At 34.6% G+C, this 16,585-nt stretch overlaps 1 protein-coding gene across 1 annotated transcript in view; it reads left to right on the top strand.

The window, feature by feature from the left end:
* LOC150108436 (GRAM domain-containing protein 4-like) overlaps positions 1–16,585 on the top strand; it is a 458,431-nt gene that overhangs the window by 55,276 nt on the left and 386,570 nt on the right. The window contains exon 4 of the mRNA XM_090390467.1: positions 15,130–15,274. Within this exon, the coding sequence (XP_090246593.1) occupies positions 15,130–15,274 (145 nt within the window). The remainder of the gene's footprint in view (positions 1–15,129; positions 15,275–16,585) is intronic.

Here is a 16,585-nt window from a genome sequence, read left to right as displayed (position 1 = left end):
GCAGAGAACACATGTTTTGCAATCTTTCTTCGCCAATTCTGTTTAAGTGACCATACCACCTGAGATTAGCTCTGCTAATGCATTCCTGGATGCTGACAATGTCAAGTTCTTTCCTAATATCCTCGTTTTTAATATGATATTGCCATTGATGCCATCTGTTCACACCTCTAATCTTTCTCAGGATTCTCATATCTGTGGTCTTTGGTCAAGTGTTTCACTTCTGACCCAGCTCTCAGATCCATAAGTTAAAACTGGTTTGAACACTGTCTTGTATATATACAGCTAATTTAGTGTTCCGACTAATTTCTCTCTTATTTCATATGAATTTATTCAATTGACTTCCTACTCTATCAGCTTTATTGATTTTGTTGTCTATTTCCATATTTAATTTACCATCTTCACTAAAAATTGTGCCTAAGTAGGTGAAATGTTTTACTTGTTCTACAGGATCTCCGTTCACAATGCAGTTGACATTTTGAACGATTCTGCCTATTCTCATTGTCTTTGTCTTTTTATTGCTGACCTTCATACCATATCTATTACAATAGTTATTCAATTTAGCCAGGGGGAGGAGCCCCCCTTTTTCCAGACTGGTAGACCGGTTCTCCTTCAGTTCTGATGACTCGGATTTTGAAGACTCGAAAGGGGATTCCGCCCACCCTGGCGCCTACGGTGCTCAACCCCCGAGTTCCAAACTGTAGGCCGGTTCTCCTCGAATTCTGATGACTCAATTTTTAAAGACTTCAAAGGGGCGCCAAGGGGGGTGGAACCCCCCTTTCGAGTCTTCAAAATTCGAGTCAGAATTCAAGGAGAACCGGCCTACCAGACCTTGTTTCGGACTGGTATATACATATTCCAAATCTGTCCATGTTTAGAATACTGCTTACATATTTGGGATGGTGCACCTTAAACTTGTCTTAAAAAATCCTTGATGCCATTCAGAAGCATGCTGTTAGGCTCATAGACGATCCCTCTCTTACAGACTCACTTCAACTTCTATCTCACAGGTGCAGTACTTCCATGGACACTGCTCCAGTGAATTGGCAACAATTATTCCTTCACTTCTTCATTTCTTAGCTGCCCAGCATCCCTTGACTGTGCAACTGCAAAAACACCGAATCTACTTCTATTCATCCTTTTTTATTCCTTCCACCTCTGTCCTCTTGAACAGTCTTCCTCAAGAAGTATTCCCAAACAACTACAACCTGCAATGCAATTCTTAAAAAAAAACACATTAATAAACTTCTATCTCAGTCCTCTTCTGCACGCCCACACTGCACTGATGTGCCTGTAAGTCCCTCGACCTCTCGTGTATGGGATCAACATATTAAAAAAAAAAAAAAACTCGGGACGGTCATTTTTGTAGTGTTAGCTCTTTGGAGCAGATTTTTTTTGTTAAACTTCATGATGAACATGTGGCATAATTTGATACTGTTTGTGAAAGATGGTTGATATTATAATGGTATGCATTTGCCCAAGCAAAATATGCATTGTTTAATTTAAACCGCTAAAATTTCTTATTTCCACATGTTAATTGCTAAACCACATCATTAAATAGGTATATTTTTGCAAAGTATTTAGTTGAACTATTCTTGAGATATATCAAAATGTAGGTTCTCTTAATAGTTTGTAATTAGTATTAGTTATAGAAATGTAGAAAGTTTTATTACTGGGTTACAAAGTATATTATACTTGACAAGAAATTATATTCTTGTTTGAATTCTTTACCCAAACATAAGCTAAGTTTGTACGCGAAGTATCTTAACAATATCTTTTAGTCTAGTCTACTTGTATATAGAGGCTGTTGAATTCAGTATTCTATAATGCAAAAACATTATATCATTGTCATTAATGATATAATGTTTTTGTACAGGTATTTCAATGGTTTGTCAGACCTAGGAAGATAGAATGGTTTAAATCAATACAGAAATTATTTATTTTCTATATACGAGAAGTTCAATGGTTTATCACTGTATTATTAAATATTCTTGGCTGAGATAGTTGTAGAAAATTTTACCACTGTTTACAAAGGATATTATACTTGAAAAGAAATTATATCCTTTTTTAAACCTTTACTCAAGCATAAGCAAACAAAGTTTGTGTAAAGTATTTATACAACTAATCTACTTGTGTAGATTAGTTGTAAGTAGACTAGTTGTGAAGAGACTTCATGCACAAACTTTGTTTGCTTATGCTTGGGTATAGTATTAAAACAAGAATATAATTTTTTGTCAAGTATTTATATACAGTGTTTTAGCTTAATAATATGGAATTAGATCATTGTTGAATAATGCTTTTTTTTTTTTTTTTTTGTTTGATGATCAGTACCAGTTTAGAGTTGATGATTAAAAGCAAAATTAGGATTGTGGTTTAGATGCATCCTCTTCTCTCTCACACACACACACACACACACACACACACACACACACACACACACACACACACACACACACATACACACACACACACACACACCAGTTATTTTCACAGATAGCCATAAACCCAGGTCTCATTTCAAGGTAAAGACATGACTTGAAAAAATACACTTTGCCCCCCCCCCCCCCCCCCACCACACACACACACTTACAAAAGGTAAACGTGTTGTGAGTGTGGATTAAGGGTCAGACTGCAAAGATTATTGGAAAAGTTTAGTCCAGTGTTAAGCAATCTAGTTTTTGATGTCCAAGTTTTGGAACAAAATTTGTGGAAGTGCAATGCATTCTTAAATTTACTGCTGGAATGGACTCGATAGGTACCAGAAATGTGCATTCATTATTCATTTCTACAGCTTAATTATTTATAAATTAATCAATAACTAACACTTATTTTGAACAAAAACCAACAGCAAGATACACCTGGGAAAGTCCTGATGGAAGATATAAAAATCAGACTATATTGTGATCAGTAAGCATTACTTCAATGGAGTACAGAACTCAAAGGTCATGCCAAGTGCTGACTGGATCTGACCATAGGTTAGACCTGATGATGATAAATATTTGTAGAAGTGCAATAAAAATTAAAAGGAAACAAACCCATAAATGGGATTTGCAAATGCTACAAAATGCAACAGTAAAATCAAAATTTAACGAAAATGTTTCAGAACTATTGGCTACAAAATGAAAGTGAACCTTCCCAATGGAACAAACTACAAACAGCTATCATAATTTCTAAGAACCACATCAGTTAACATGAAGAAAGAAATAAAGAAAAAAACCATGGATAATGCATGAAGTAATTGATCTTATTGATGAAAGCAGAACATGGAAAAGAATAGCAAATGAAGAAGAAAGATTAAGATATAAAACAACGGATGAGAGAATCAAATAGTTATGCAGGAGAGTGAAAGAAGAATGGATAAATAACCAATGCACTGATATAGAAGTGTTACAGGAAAAAAACAAAACCAGAGGAGCATTCCTGAAAGTGAAAGAACTTAATGGGAAAGCAAAACGAACAATCTAACAACATCAAGGACAAAGATGGAACATAATCAATGATAATGAAAAGATGGATGGAATGAGAGATGGATGGAATATTTATCAAACCTCTATGATGAGAACATGAGTAACGATTTATGACACCTTAGGCTGTGTGCAGCAACAGATACCAATCTACCTACAAAAAATGAGATACAACACATAATCAAGAATCTTCCTAGTAATAAATCCCATGGGTGTGATAAAATCCCTGCAGAACTGCTGAAGGCTTTGACTGTAACTAGTCAAAGCCTTCGCGAAAACATCTACTTAGTGAATCTTCCCAGTGATTCAGCACCTCTATAAAACAATAGAATTACCTGAATCTTTTGCAATATCGCTCTGCATACCAATTCCAAAGAAAAATAATACCCAAAATTGGAGGATTATAAAACTGTAAGGCTAATCTCTCATGCATCTAAAATCATTTCCACTGTTGACAAAGAAATTGAAAGAGCCTTAACTAGTGAACTAAGTGATGTTCACTAGTTAAGTGAAACAGAAAAGCTTCAGAAGAGAATGAGAACCATTAATGCTATCCTGGAACTAAAAATATTACTGAAAAGATCACTTGAAAGGAACAGGAACTTCATAGACTTCCAGAAAGCCTTTGATCAAGAAAAACACAAACTGTTTAATCATCATCATCATCATGCGTATCAAGGATTTAGGCTTAGCATGGCCTGTTCCGGCCTTAGAAGTCATCATTGAATCGTTTAAGAGGACGTCCTGGTTTTCTTTTTCCTAATGGCTTGTACTTTAAGGCTTGTTTTGGTAATCTTTCTGTTTTCATTCTTTGAATGCGTTCCATCCATTTATGTTTATATTATTTTTAATGTTTTCTATTACTGGTTCTTGGTTTAATTCTTTCATGATTTCTTCGTTTCTTTTTTTTTCAAATAGGGTATACTTTGCAATTTTTCTCATAAACTTCATTTCTGCTGTTATTAATCTTTGTTTGTCTTTTTGTTTTATTGTCCAAATTTCGCTTCCATACATTAAGACTGGTAGGGCTAATGTATTGTATACTTTTAGTCTGGTTTGTTTTTGAACTAGGTTTGGTTTAAATATAGAGTTAATTACACCTGTTATTTTTAAATATTTTGCAATTTTTACGTTCAGATCGTTTTCTTTTTTATATGTGATCATACATCCTAGGTAGTTAAATGAATTCACCTGTTCTAAGATCTTGTTATCTATTACTATTTTAATTCTTGCTGGATCTTGTCCTTTAAAGGCCAAGTTTTTGATTTTTCTGTTGATATTGTCATACTATAATTTTTGGATAGCTCATTTAGATCTAAAATACCTTTCTGTAAGTTATCTTCAGAATTTGTAATTATTATTTGGTCGTCGGCAAAGAGGAGAGTGTTTAAGTTTACTGCAGAAGAAAGTTCAATTCCTTGATGTAAATTTTTATTCCATTTTATTATTATTTCATTTAAGTAGATATTAAAAAGAGTTGCTGAGAGGGGACATCCCTGTCGGATCCCTTGGTTTATCTCTCTCGTATATGATAGCTCGTGATTTAATCTTATTTATATTTGATTAGTTTCAAATACTTGTCATAAAAGCTAACACTACTTGTGATAGCTATTAGGATATTATTTGGTATTTGTCTTTCTTTTAATATGTTAAATAATATGTTTCTTTTAACTTGGTCAAATGCTTTTTCAATGTCAATAATTGCAATATGTGTTTCTAAATTGTATTTTCTTCTTTTCTCTATTATTAATTTTAGGCAAAAGGCTGGGTCTATACATGATCGTCCATTTCTAAATCCATTCTGTACTTCTAAAATAAAGTTTTCGGAATATTTCATTAGTTTGATATTTAATATTCTGCTATATATTTTGTAACAGGAATTTAGTATACCGACACCTCTATAGTTTTTAGGGTCATCTCTATTACCTTTTTTAAAGATAGGAATCACAATTGCTTTTTCCCATTCTATTGGAGAGATACCAGTTGAATTAATTTTATTTAAAAATAATAAGAGTCTTTCTTTGAATCTTGTTCCTGCATATTTATATAGTTCTGAACCTAGCTTATCTTCTCCAGGCGATTTTCCGTTTCTTGTTTCTTTCAGGCTGATTTCTAATTCTTCTTTAGTTATTCCTTTTCATTTTTGTTAATTGTTTGCCAGTTGTCTTTTTTAAAATATTTGTCTGTCCACAATTCTGTGTAGTAATTTAGAAATTCTTCTAATTTCAATTTGGTGTTTAATTTTATGTTTTCTTTGGTATCTGCCTTTAAATGTTTCAAAATCTTATATACATTGGGTCTTATTTTATATAAATCATGTTCTAAATTAGAAACAAATTTGTTCCATGATTCTCTGTCTTTTTCTGACTTCTCTTTTAGCTATGGCTCTTATTCTTTTATATTCTATTTCATCTTCTAATCTTTTACTGCTTAACTATTTGTGATAGGCTTCTTTTTTCTTTTTGATTATTTCTTTGATTGTATCATCCCAGATCTTCAGTTTTTTACTTTTATTGAATTTTTTGTTTTTTTACTAAACTTTCATTTGCTGCTGCATTTGGTATCATTTTTTTATTAAGCCATTCTATTTCTTCATTTTGTTTTATTATATCTAGATATTGGTTAATTCTTTGTTCATATAGCCATTATACATTTGTGTCATTCAATAGTATATAATAAATTTAGTTTAATCCTTTATCCAAGTGTCAGCAAACAAAGTTTGCGCATGAAAATATCTTCAGGACTGAATACTGGGGTAGGTAGTACAACACCAGGCAACTCGTAGCAAAGGTGGAGCAAGCTACCAACACTATTATCCTGGTACCTCCCATAATGCAAAACACATCTCCTTGCGGATATGTATAATGTTATACATATACATTATACATATCTGCAAGGAGATGTGTTTTGCATTATGGGAGATACTGGGATAGAAGTGTTGGTAGCTTGCTCCACCTTTGCTATGAGTTGCCTGGTGTTGTACTACCTACCCCGGTAAGGTAGTACAACACCATATTCAGTCCTGAAGATATTTTCAGGCACAAACTTTGTTTGCTGATACTTGGATAAAGGATTAAACTAAATTTATTATAGTCTAACCAAGTGAAAAATAAACTTTCAATTCAGTAGTCTAGTTTTATAAACAAATGTTTCAATTTTTCTTTCTGTTCTTGTTACTTGTAGCCATATAGGTGGTAATCTTAATTTTATTTTAACAAGGAAGTGGTCACTGCTTATTTCATATCCTCTGTGAACTCTAACATCTAGTGAAAATTTTGATGTCTTTTGATTTAATATAAAGTAATCTAATATTGATTTCCATCCTCTTGCTGCCCAAGTATATTTATGTATGTCTTTGTTTATAGGAGGAATTCATTATTTTTAGGTTATTATAAACTACAAAGTCAATCAATTTTTTTTACCATTCCTATTTAGAGTATGCTCTCCATGTATTCCTATATTATTAATTTTCGTGTTTCCAATTCTTGCATTTAAGTCTCCTGCTAAAATTACGTAATCATTTTTATTTATTTTATTATATATGGGGATGATTAAGAGTCAAAGCTGTATAACTGAGAGGAGACCTTCACATAGCCTTTAAAGGAATGCGGAGAACCAACCAGGGATTCTGACCTAATGTCCAATCCTCACCTTCTCATGGCACACCCTGTTGGGTATCTACCTGGATACTGAACGAACAAGGATGAGCTGGCAATTTGGGATTTAGCTGACCAAATTGTATTCTTATTGGCTTAAACCAATATACAAAATGATGGTACAAGATGACAAATTTTCATGCCGACTGGGGTGTCGCCCAGTTAAACAAGGCCCCCCCCATTGTTTTCGCCAGGGAACCAGGGCGAGCAGCGAAAAGTCAGCAAGTCAGCTACTGTAACAAATCTGAAAGCACACCCCAACTCAACATCACCAGAGTTAAAGATCGGTACTATCAACATAAGAAGCCTGAAAGGCAAAGAAATGGAGCTAGCTGAGGAATTAGATAAGTACCAGATCGACATAATAGGGGTGACTGAAACAAAAAAAGACAAAAACTGATGAATCTTTCTGAGCAATAAATACAAAATGTTATATTCAGGCAATGACAATCAAGGAAAAGAAGGAGTAGCCATAGCATCCAACACTAAATACAAGGCTAATCTTGAATGGCAGGCAGTCTCAAGTAGAATGATGTGGGCAAATGTGAGAATGGGGAACTGGACAATGAGACCTTTTTGTGCCTATGGTCCCACAGAAGGTTCTACTAAAGTAGAAGTGGAGGAAGTTTTTGAGGCTTTAGAAAAAGCAACTGACACAACGAAAAAGGAAAAGTTGGTCCTTGTTGGGGATCTAAATAGCAGAGTAGGAAATGATTGTCAGACATACAAAAATATTTTGAGAAAATTTGGAGAAAAGAGCAAAGCTAATAATAATGGCAAATACCTGTTGGATTTCTGCTCACTACATGGACTGGTTATTACTAACACCATGTTCCAACATAAAAATGTGCACAAATTCACATGGAGAGAAGAAGCAAGGAATAAGAGAAGTCTCATTGACTGTTATTGTTGATAGTGATGTTTTCTCCCCAGTGCTGGACACCAGAGTGGACAGAGGATTTGAAATTGGAAGTGATCTCTATTTAGTCTGGATAAAATTGCATTTCATATTGAAAAGAATAACATATAAGAAAGTTTTAAAGCGAATAAAAGTTGAGCAGCTCTCTGATGTGAACTGTAGACTAAAATACACAAAGATTATTGAAGAAAAAATGAAAGAGTTTGAGAACAGGAACAAACCTTTGAGATGCCTTGAAGAAAACTCTGATTGATTCAGCCAGAGAGGCATGTGGTGAGGTAGTCTGCAAGGATAGAAAAATCAGAACTCCATGGTGGACACAGGAAGTTAAAGAGGCAGTGAAGGAAAAGAAGAAAGCAGTTCAAACATTCTTGGCAAATAAGTCAGCTTGTGCTCTGAGAGAATATAGAGACAAATGTAAGAAAGCGAAACACTGTGTAAAACTAGCTAAACAAAAGTCATGGGAGGACTTTGGCAAGAACATATTATGGAGGTTGGTAAGATAATCCGGAGGTTTTTGAAGAAGCTTAGAAACGGAGGAAAGAGTGCTGTAAAAGGAGTTAGAGATGATAAAGGTGACATGAAAACGGAAGAAAAAGATATCCTTGAAGTATGGAGTAATTACTTCGAAAAATTGCTAAATGAAACAAGCAGTGATAGCACAGTGGTAAAAAACACTCAACAGGTATACAGTCAGGAATACATATCCATACTTGAAGTAGAAAAAGCCATCAAATGCTTGAAATGTGGAAAGGCAGCAGGAGTAGATGATATTCGACCAGAAATGCTGATGTATGGTGATATAAAAGTCTTACAATGGCTGCACTGCATAGTTCAGAAAGCCTGGACAGAGGAACGAATTCCTGATGATTGGAGTAGAGCTCTAATAGCACCCATATATAAAAAGGGAAATAAAACTGAATGTGAGAATTACAGAGGTATTTCCCTACTGAGTGTTCCTGGCAAGATCTATGCAAGTATACTTGAGAAACGGTTGAGAAGAATTGTGGAAGAAAAGCTTGATGAAGAACAAGCTGGATTCAGGCCAAATAGAGGCTGTCAGGATCAGATCTTCGCTTTACGACAAATAGTTGAGAAATCATGGGAATATAACAAAGATCTGTATTTAAGTTTTCGATCTGGAAAAGGCATATGACAAGGTTCCAAGAGAGAAGTTATTCAATACACTACAGTTATATGGTGTCAACGGGGCATTATATCAAGCAATACTTAGTCTTTATTTGAGTTGTAAGTCAGCAGTTAGAATTGAAGGTAGTACAGGAAAATGGTTTAATGTTAAATTTGGTGTGAGACAAGGATGTACATTATCCCCTCTGTTATTCATTATCTATATGGATCACTATGAAGGAAAGTGGTATTAAACATGATATCAGAATTGGAGATGTTAATGTCAGCTCTTTTCTTTATGCAGACGATGTTATACTTCTAAATAAATCTGCTTCAAGTTTGCAAGATTCCCTGATTAAATTGAATAGCTGTTGTAATAGATATGGTATGAAGGTCAGCATTACAAAGACAATGAAAATCGGTAGAATTGTCGAAAATGTCAACTGTATTGTGAACAGGGAAGCTGTGGAACAAGTAAAACATTTCATCTACTTAGGCACGATTTTTAGTGAAGATGGTAAATTAAATATAGAAATAGACAACAGAATTAGCAAAGCTAGTATGATAGGAAGTGAATTGAATAAATTCATATGGAATAAGAGAGAAATTAGTCAAATTACTAAATTAGCTGTATAGAAGACAGTGTTCAAACTAGTTTTAACTTATGGATATAAGAGTTGTGTCAGAAGTAAGACACTTGACCAAAGACTAGACAGCAGATATGAGAGTCCTGAGAAAGATTATAGGCATGAACAGATGGCATCAATGGCAATATCATATTAAAAATAAGGATATTAGTCAAGAACTTGACATTGTCAGCATCCAGGAATGCATTAGCAGATCTAATCTCAGGTGGTATGGTCATTTAAACAGAATGGGCGAGGAAAGATTAGCAAAACAAGTGTTCTCTGCCAGGTTGGTCGGAAAACGACCCAGTGGAAGACCAAGATATAGGTGAATTGATACAGTACAAAGTGCCTTAGAAGATAGAAATATAAGATCTGATGATGTTAATCTTGATAAGTAACAGACTGATTTGGAGGAAAATTGTAGATAAGGAGTTAGTAATGATGTAAATTTTTCATGTAGTATTATCATATCCTGTACACCCCTTGAGGGTACATGTCAGGAATTTGATGATGATGATTATTGTTATGTATGTTTTGTAGCTGATTATAAAAATCAATATTATCCTGTTCTCTTCCTTCTTCTGAGGCATATAAACCTATTATTGTTAAATAGCCTCTATTTTTATTCTAGCTTCTATTATTCTTTCATTCCATAATTTATAATGTTTTAACTGTTTTGAAAGGGAGTTATGAATCCAAATTATGGCTCCTGCTTGTGCTCTTTGGTCTCTGTCGACTCCATTGTATATCACATTAAAATTTTCAGTTCTCATAGTTCCTTTTAATTTCTTTTTTGTTTCAGTGATTACTGCTATTTTAAAATTTCTTTCATTTAATTGTTGGTCTAATTCTATTTCTTTATATGCTATTCCTCTTACATTCCAGTTTGCTATGTGTATTATATTTTGTCGTTTCCATTTTTGTTTTACCTTTTCCATTCCAGGGTCATTTCCAATAGATTCAATCCAATTATCTTTTTCTATCAGCTTACAAGTAGAATTATGTTCTTCATGTCAGGTGACTAGCCTGATGATGGAATAGTTCAGTGGTAGGGCTGCTACCTTAAGGCTTCTGAACTAGCCTTCTTCTGAATTTAAACCCATAGGAGGAATAGACTATATTGAAGGGGGAAAGAGTAGATTATACAAGAATTATAGTAAGGTTTATAGAGAGGGCATAGTTGAAAGGCCAGAAATGAAAAGATCCCAAGGCCCTCAAGTACTCTAATAGCATAAGGGTCATAAAATAAGAAGAGTTGGCTGATAAGGCTTTATAGGAAAGATTAAAGTAAGTGGATCTTTCTCAAAGTAGAAGAAGAAGAAGAGGATAGATCCAGCTAGGGATTCATAGGAGTGCTGCTTCCCTTGCAATCAAGATGATTGCCCCATATGGTCCTGTTGGTCCATGAGTCCTTATTCAGTATATTTGGACCACCGCACCATACACTCGTGCGCGCACGCACACACATGCACATCGTGGGCTCCCCCTCTCCGTCAAACTGTTGAAATTCTAGCAAAATTAGACTTAGATCATGTACATAAACTTATTATAAAAATGATTTACTCCAAGCAGAAAATGCAGCTGTTTAATTCTGAGACTTCTGAAGTGAATATAAAAAGAGGAGTTAGACAGCACTGCATCCTTTCACCAAATCTATTTAATATTTACAGTGAGACAGTAATGAAAAAGATTGAAAAACAAAATATAGGAATCTAATACTAATTGGAGAAAATAATGATTTTGTTCTATATTTTAATGCAAAAAAGACCAAATTTATGAGAATCTCAAAAGAAAATAGATCTGAACCAGAAACATTCATAAACAATATAAAAATTGAGCATATAACAGAATACAAATATTTAGGTACCTACTTTACTGCAGATGGAAAACAAGATAAAGAAATAAAAATAAGAACTGCCATAGGTAAAGATGCCTTTTGGAAAAGATCTACTCAGAAGTTTTGTGGGTATAGAGACAATGAAGAGAATGATAAGAACATTAGTTTGGCCAGTTTTCACATATGGAAGTGAGACCTGGGTATTCAAGAAGAGAGTAAGACAACAGATAGTGGCCTTTGAATTGTGGTGCTACAGAAGAGCCCTTATAATCTCATGGACAGAGCATGTGACAAATGCAAATGTTCTACAGAGAATGAAAGCACAGACATCTTTATTGCAGGAAATGATCCGGAGAAAGATGAGACTGGCAGGACATGTATTGAAGGGATCAGCAGGACAGAGGACACTAACAGCTTTAGAAGGAAAGATTATGGGAAGAGGACCAAGAAGTAAAAAGAGAAGGACATGGTTTGGTGATATAAGATCATGGACAGGATCATGTGACTATGCTGAAACAAAAAGAAGAGCTGCCAACAGAGAGGACTGGAAAGACATGGTGCTGCACCCTTGCATTGAGGAAGCTACATGAAGAACTATTAATTTTTGAGTAATTCAAATTAATTCTTGAACAGAGATGGTGTTAATTAACTCTTTAATCAAAGAATGTCTGGGATCTATGATGCCTTCAGAGTTTATCTACTTTGAAATGAAGTGGATGAACTTTGATATAAGACAGCTTTGATTAACTTTCTAAAACAAAAGTTTTCATTCGTATATTTTTTCAGCATTTCAGTGACTTCAAACATTTTATTTTCAAAGCAAAATTAGATGCAGATTCATTGGTGTTTTTATTAAAAATATTTTATGTATGAGTGCAGCAAACACTTGTTTATAGAACAAATTTAACTCACAAATCAGTAGATACATTGTCTTCCTATACATGATATCTCATAGAATGCATGTACATTGTCATTTTCTCATTCACCTACTGTTGTAATTAGCATAGATATCACTTTAAGACATATCTTTCTTTATTATATATAGGAGATACAATTATTTGATTAGGACATGTTTTTTGCATGTTGTATGTTGGCCAATTATGATTGTTGTTTTTGTTTATAATGGTAGTGAGTTATGAGTAATGAGCAGATATTATTTTACAGTTAACAATTAGTGTCAATAGTAACTTGATATGTTCAGTTTTCAATAATCTTTCCAGTGATCCATGGATTTCTACTGGCATTGCAAGAGCTTAAAAATCTTGCTGTGCTAAAAATCCACTATGTTCATGTTAGTTGGCTGCTTCATCATTCTATGGGATCATTCTCAGCCATTTTTTTGATTGTCTCAGGTTTCTAATGCATATGCACAAGTTGTGTTAGCAGATGATAGTTCTCATCACTGATACTTTTTTTTTAATGAAGTGCAAATTACAGGGTATCCGGAGAGTTCATCAAAAAGGCAATTCATCGAACGACAATTTGTCGAAAAATGCAATTCATCGAAAAAACAGTTCACTGAAAATTTAAAATTTTCCAAAATGTTATGAGAAAATTGATCCATTTAGAACAAAACCTGAACCGTGAATAAGGAGATTGCAATGCCACTTTCATAGGGAAAAATTATAGAACAATATGGTTCTTATAGTCTTTCTTGCCGGTTAACTGTTTCATGTCTGTTCATGGGAACTGATTTGCCTGTTTCTGGGAAAAAAGCCCAGCTGTATCTATATTATGCCTGCTAACTTACCTTTAGCAGAACAGGACTGATAAAAATTATGCGTAAATGGGATCCAACTACCCAGGTCTTTCTAACTAAACGGCTTCGTTTTTACCGACTGAACTATGCAGGCTCCATTATTATTATTGTTGCTAGTAGTAATATGCGACTTCAATACAGCAATTATTATGGGATGACTTTTATTCAGATTCGCTATTTGAATCTTTTACAAGAAAATGTCTAACCGTTCTAGTTTTCAGTTCATCTATATTCGAGGCGACAAAGAAATAACACGTCCAAATTATGTACTGTATTACAAAAACTCTCTGACTTAATGACTTAGTAGAAGTTGGTGGTACAAGAATCTGTCTGCATGGTTCAGTTTTTGTTCTAAATGGATTACTTTTACCATGACATTATCGAAAATTTAAAATTTTCGGTGAATTGTTTTTCAATGAATTGCATTTTCGATGAATTGTTCATTCAATGAATTGCCTTTTCGATGGATTGTCTTTTGATGAATTCGCTTTTCGATGAATTTTCCTGTAACCAAATTACAGTGTCTCAAGCATCTGAATATACAACAGCATTGATGGTTTCCCCCTTTTTATCAGAATCTAGCCATTTCCAGAAGACAGTCACAATTGCTTTTCTGGCCTTGGAGAATTGATGTTTTGCAATCTGTGCTTTAGTTTCAGGAATAAAGGGTGGACTCAGGTTTCATCACTAGTGAGCATTCACTAAGAAATGATGCCTGCAGCAATATGTCATTGATTCAACTTAATGAAATGTGTTCATCTGGCAGCAGATGGGGAAGTCAATGGTAATAGACTTTCCAATAACCTAAGATTATTATTGTCATTGCTTGCATGTCATCATGCTACTCTATGTTAGTTGGTTGTGATTTTCCTTACTATTATCTACTAGTCTTTTATAAGTGCACAGAGCTTTTGCACATTGTGTTCTATCATAGCAATTCTCATTCAGTCAGAACAAGGCTGACTGGTAATGCTTTCTGATGTTGGTTCTTCTATCTTTGTGAATCTCCACCCATTATAGGTTTACAACCTTTCATGGGTAAATCTATAGTATGAGCACACTCAGTATGGGATAAGGATGTTAGATAATCTGAAAGAATTACTCAAGAGACTAAGTATGGAACTTTTTCAGACTTCCACTAAACAGGGTGGGCTCACACTGAGTGATGAAATACATCTACCACAAATATCCATGCCTACAGTGTTTAAACTTACAACCTGGAGAGCAGATATACTCATTCAACTAAGTCATGTAGCCATCTCAGCATACACAGTGAAGCTATTCATAGATGATTTTCATTTCTTAGTGTGAGACCACAGCCATACTTTATTTGAAGGCCTGAAATGGCTTGAAAAACTCTGAACTGTTTTCTTTTGCCAGGAATTTCATCCACAGCATATTGATGAAACAGTATATCTGAGTGACAGCCATTTTGCTTCAGTGAATTGTGGGAATTATGGAATGTGTTGGTGGTGGATAGATGTATATCATATATGTAATATTCTATGACCTTTATCTCAGGTAGTCTACATTTGGACTCTGCTTGCAACTCTTGGTGCAGCTCCCCTACCCTCTATGTAGAAGAATATTAGCAATAATCTTATCAGTTTTAAAACCAGTAACAAGCTAATTTCTCAGTCTTTCATTAATTAGCATAGTTGCGTTTCCACATGATAGAATATTACTGTTATTCAGATGTGTCATTAAGCTAGAAATAGTTGATAAGTTTTATTTTTGCAGACAATGAACTGAAGCAATTAAGAGATCAAAGTCCTTTAGATCAGATGATGAAGCAGCTGGAAAAGGAAAGGGAAAAGACACGCATGTTATCAGAAAAGTTACATGAAAAGGAAAACAAGGAATTTGCTGGTAGCAGATCTCCAAGGTAGAACGTTTAAACCATTCAGTTTGGTTTTATATAATTGTTAGTCATCATTGAGTGAATCAGGTAACATTTGTGATTATAAAAAAGATAAACATGTCTTTTTAATTGTTATTCCAAAAATAAGGTTTGTTTTGACTATGATATACAGGGTGTCCACATTGGACCTCCCTAGTTTCAACTTGTTACTACTACATAAGTGTGTGGATTATGGTTTCAAAATTGTACAATTGAGAAGGAACACTCACTAAGTTTTTTTTTTTTTTTTTAAATCAGTACACTTCCTTGTGTGCTTTAGTAGCACACAATGTTAAGTTGATAGTTTATCTCTGACCAGGTTCTCTGAAGCATGTCAGGTGATGGAGGACACAGCATCAGAAATGCAATGTTTCAGATTCTCTAGGCTGTCCATTTTAGTTGCATAGACCGTGTCCTTCATATACTTCCATGAGAAAAAAATCAAGTGTGTGTGGGGGGGGTAAGATCCAGTGATCATGGTGGCCAGGGAATCAGTCCTCCACATCGATCCACTGCTGAGGGAAGACTCTGTCAAGAGTTGCACATACTTCCAAATGCCAGTGTGGTGGTTACAAGTCTTTGAGTTGTGGAAAGACTATTCCAGAATTTCAGCTGCAAACATTATCCATTGTGACTTATCATTTTGCTTGATTTCCTGCAAAACCCGTGCTTTGTACACATGTAGACACAACTTATGATGGACAACCTTGTGAACAGTGGAGTGGGATATTTACATTTCACACGATACTCTGCTAACGGATTTTGTCAGGCTTCACACAAAGGTCTCACGAATCCCTCTACCTTCTCTTCCGATATTTACTACTTCATTCCTCCATGTTGTTTCGAAACGCTTCCTATCATTAGGAAATTTGATTTCCACAAATGGATACTCTTGGGATTGAGTGCTGCCTTTTTGTATACACCTGACAGAACTTATGCTGCACTTCTTTGATTTCAGCTCGGCTAACCACCACACAACTTGCACTTTCTCTGCCCCTGAAGCCATGTTTAAAACTACAACAGTCCTGTTCAGCAGTGCCACTGCATTGCAATACAGGAAAAATTTCTGAATGAAACTTATTGCCTCTGGAATGTTTCAACAACCCAAACCTTACATATTTTCGCATTTTGATTTTTTCACTGTTCTTTGAAACTAGGGGAGGTCCAATGTGGACAACCCTGTATTAGTAACATGATGGAAGATAGGAAATAATGAAAAAAAAAAAAAAAGTTAATATCAAAGGGCTCCAATTTCAATTAGTGATGATGCCCTTTTTTTAATTTATCAGATTTAAA

This window comes from Typopeltis vanoorti, chromosome 3 (assembly GCF_054136105.1).
Source record: "Typopeltis vanoorti isolate ZY-2024b chromosome 3, IOZ_Tvanoo_1.0, whole genome shotgun sequence".
In the NCBI taxonomy this organism is placed as follows: Eukaryota; Metazoa; Arthropoda; class Arachnida; order Uropygi; family Thelyphonidae; genus Typopeltis; species Typopeltis vanoorti.
This window is presented reverse-complemented; position numbering and strand designations above follow the sequence as displayed.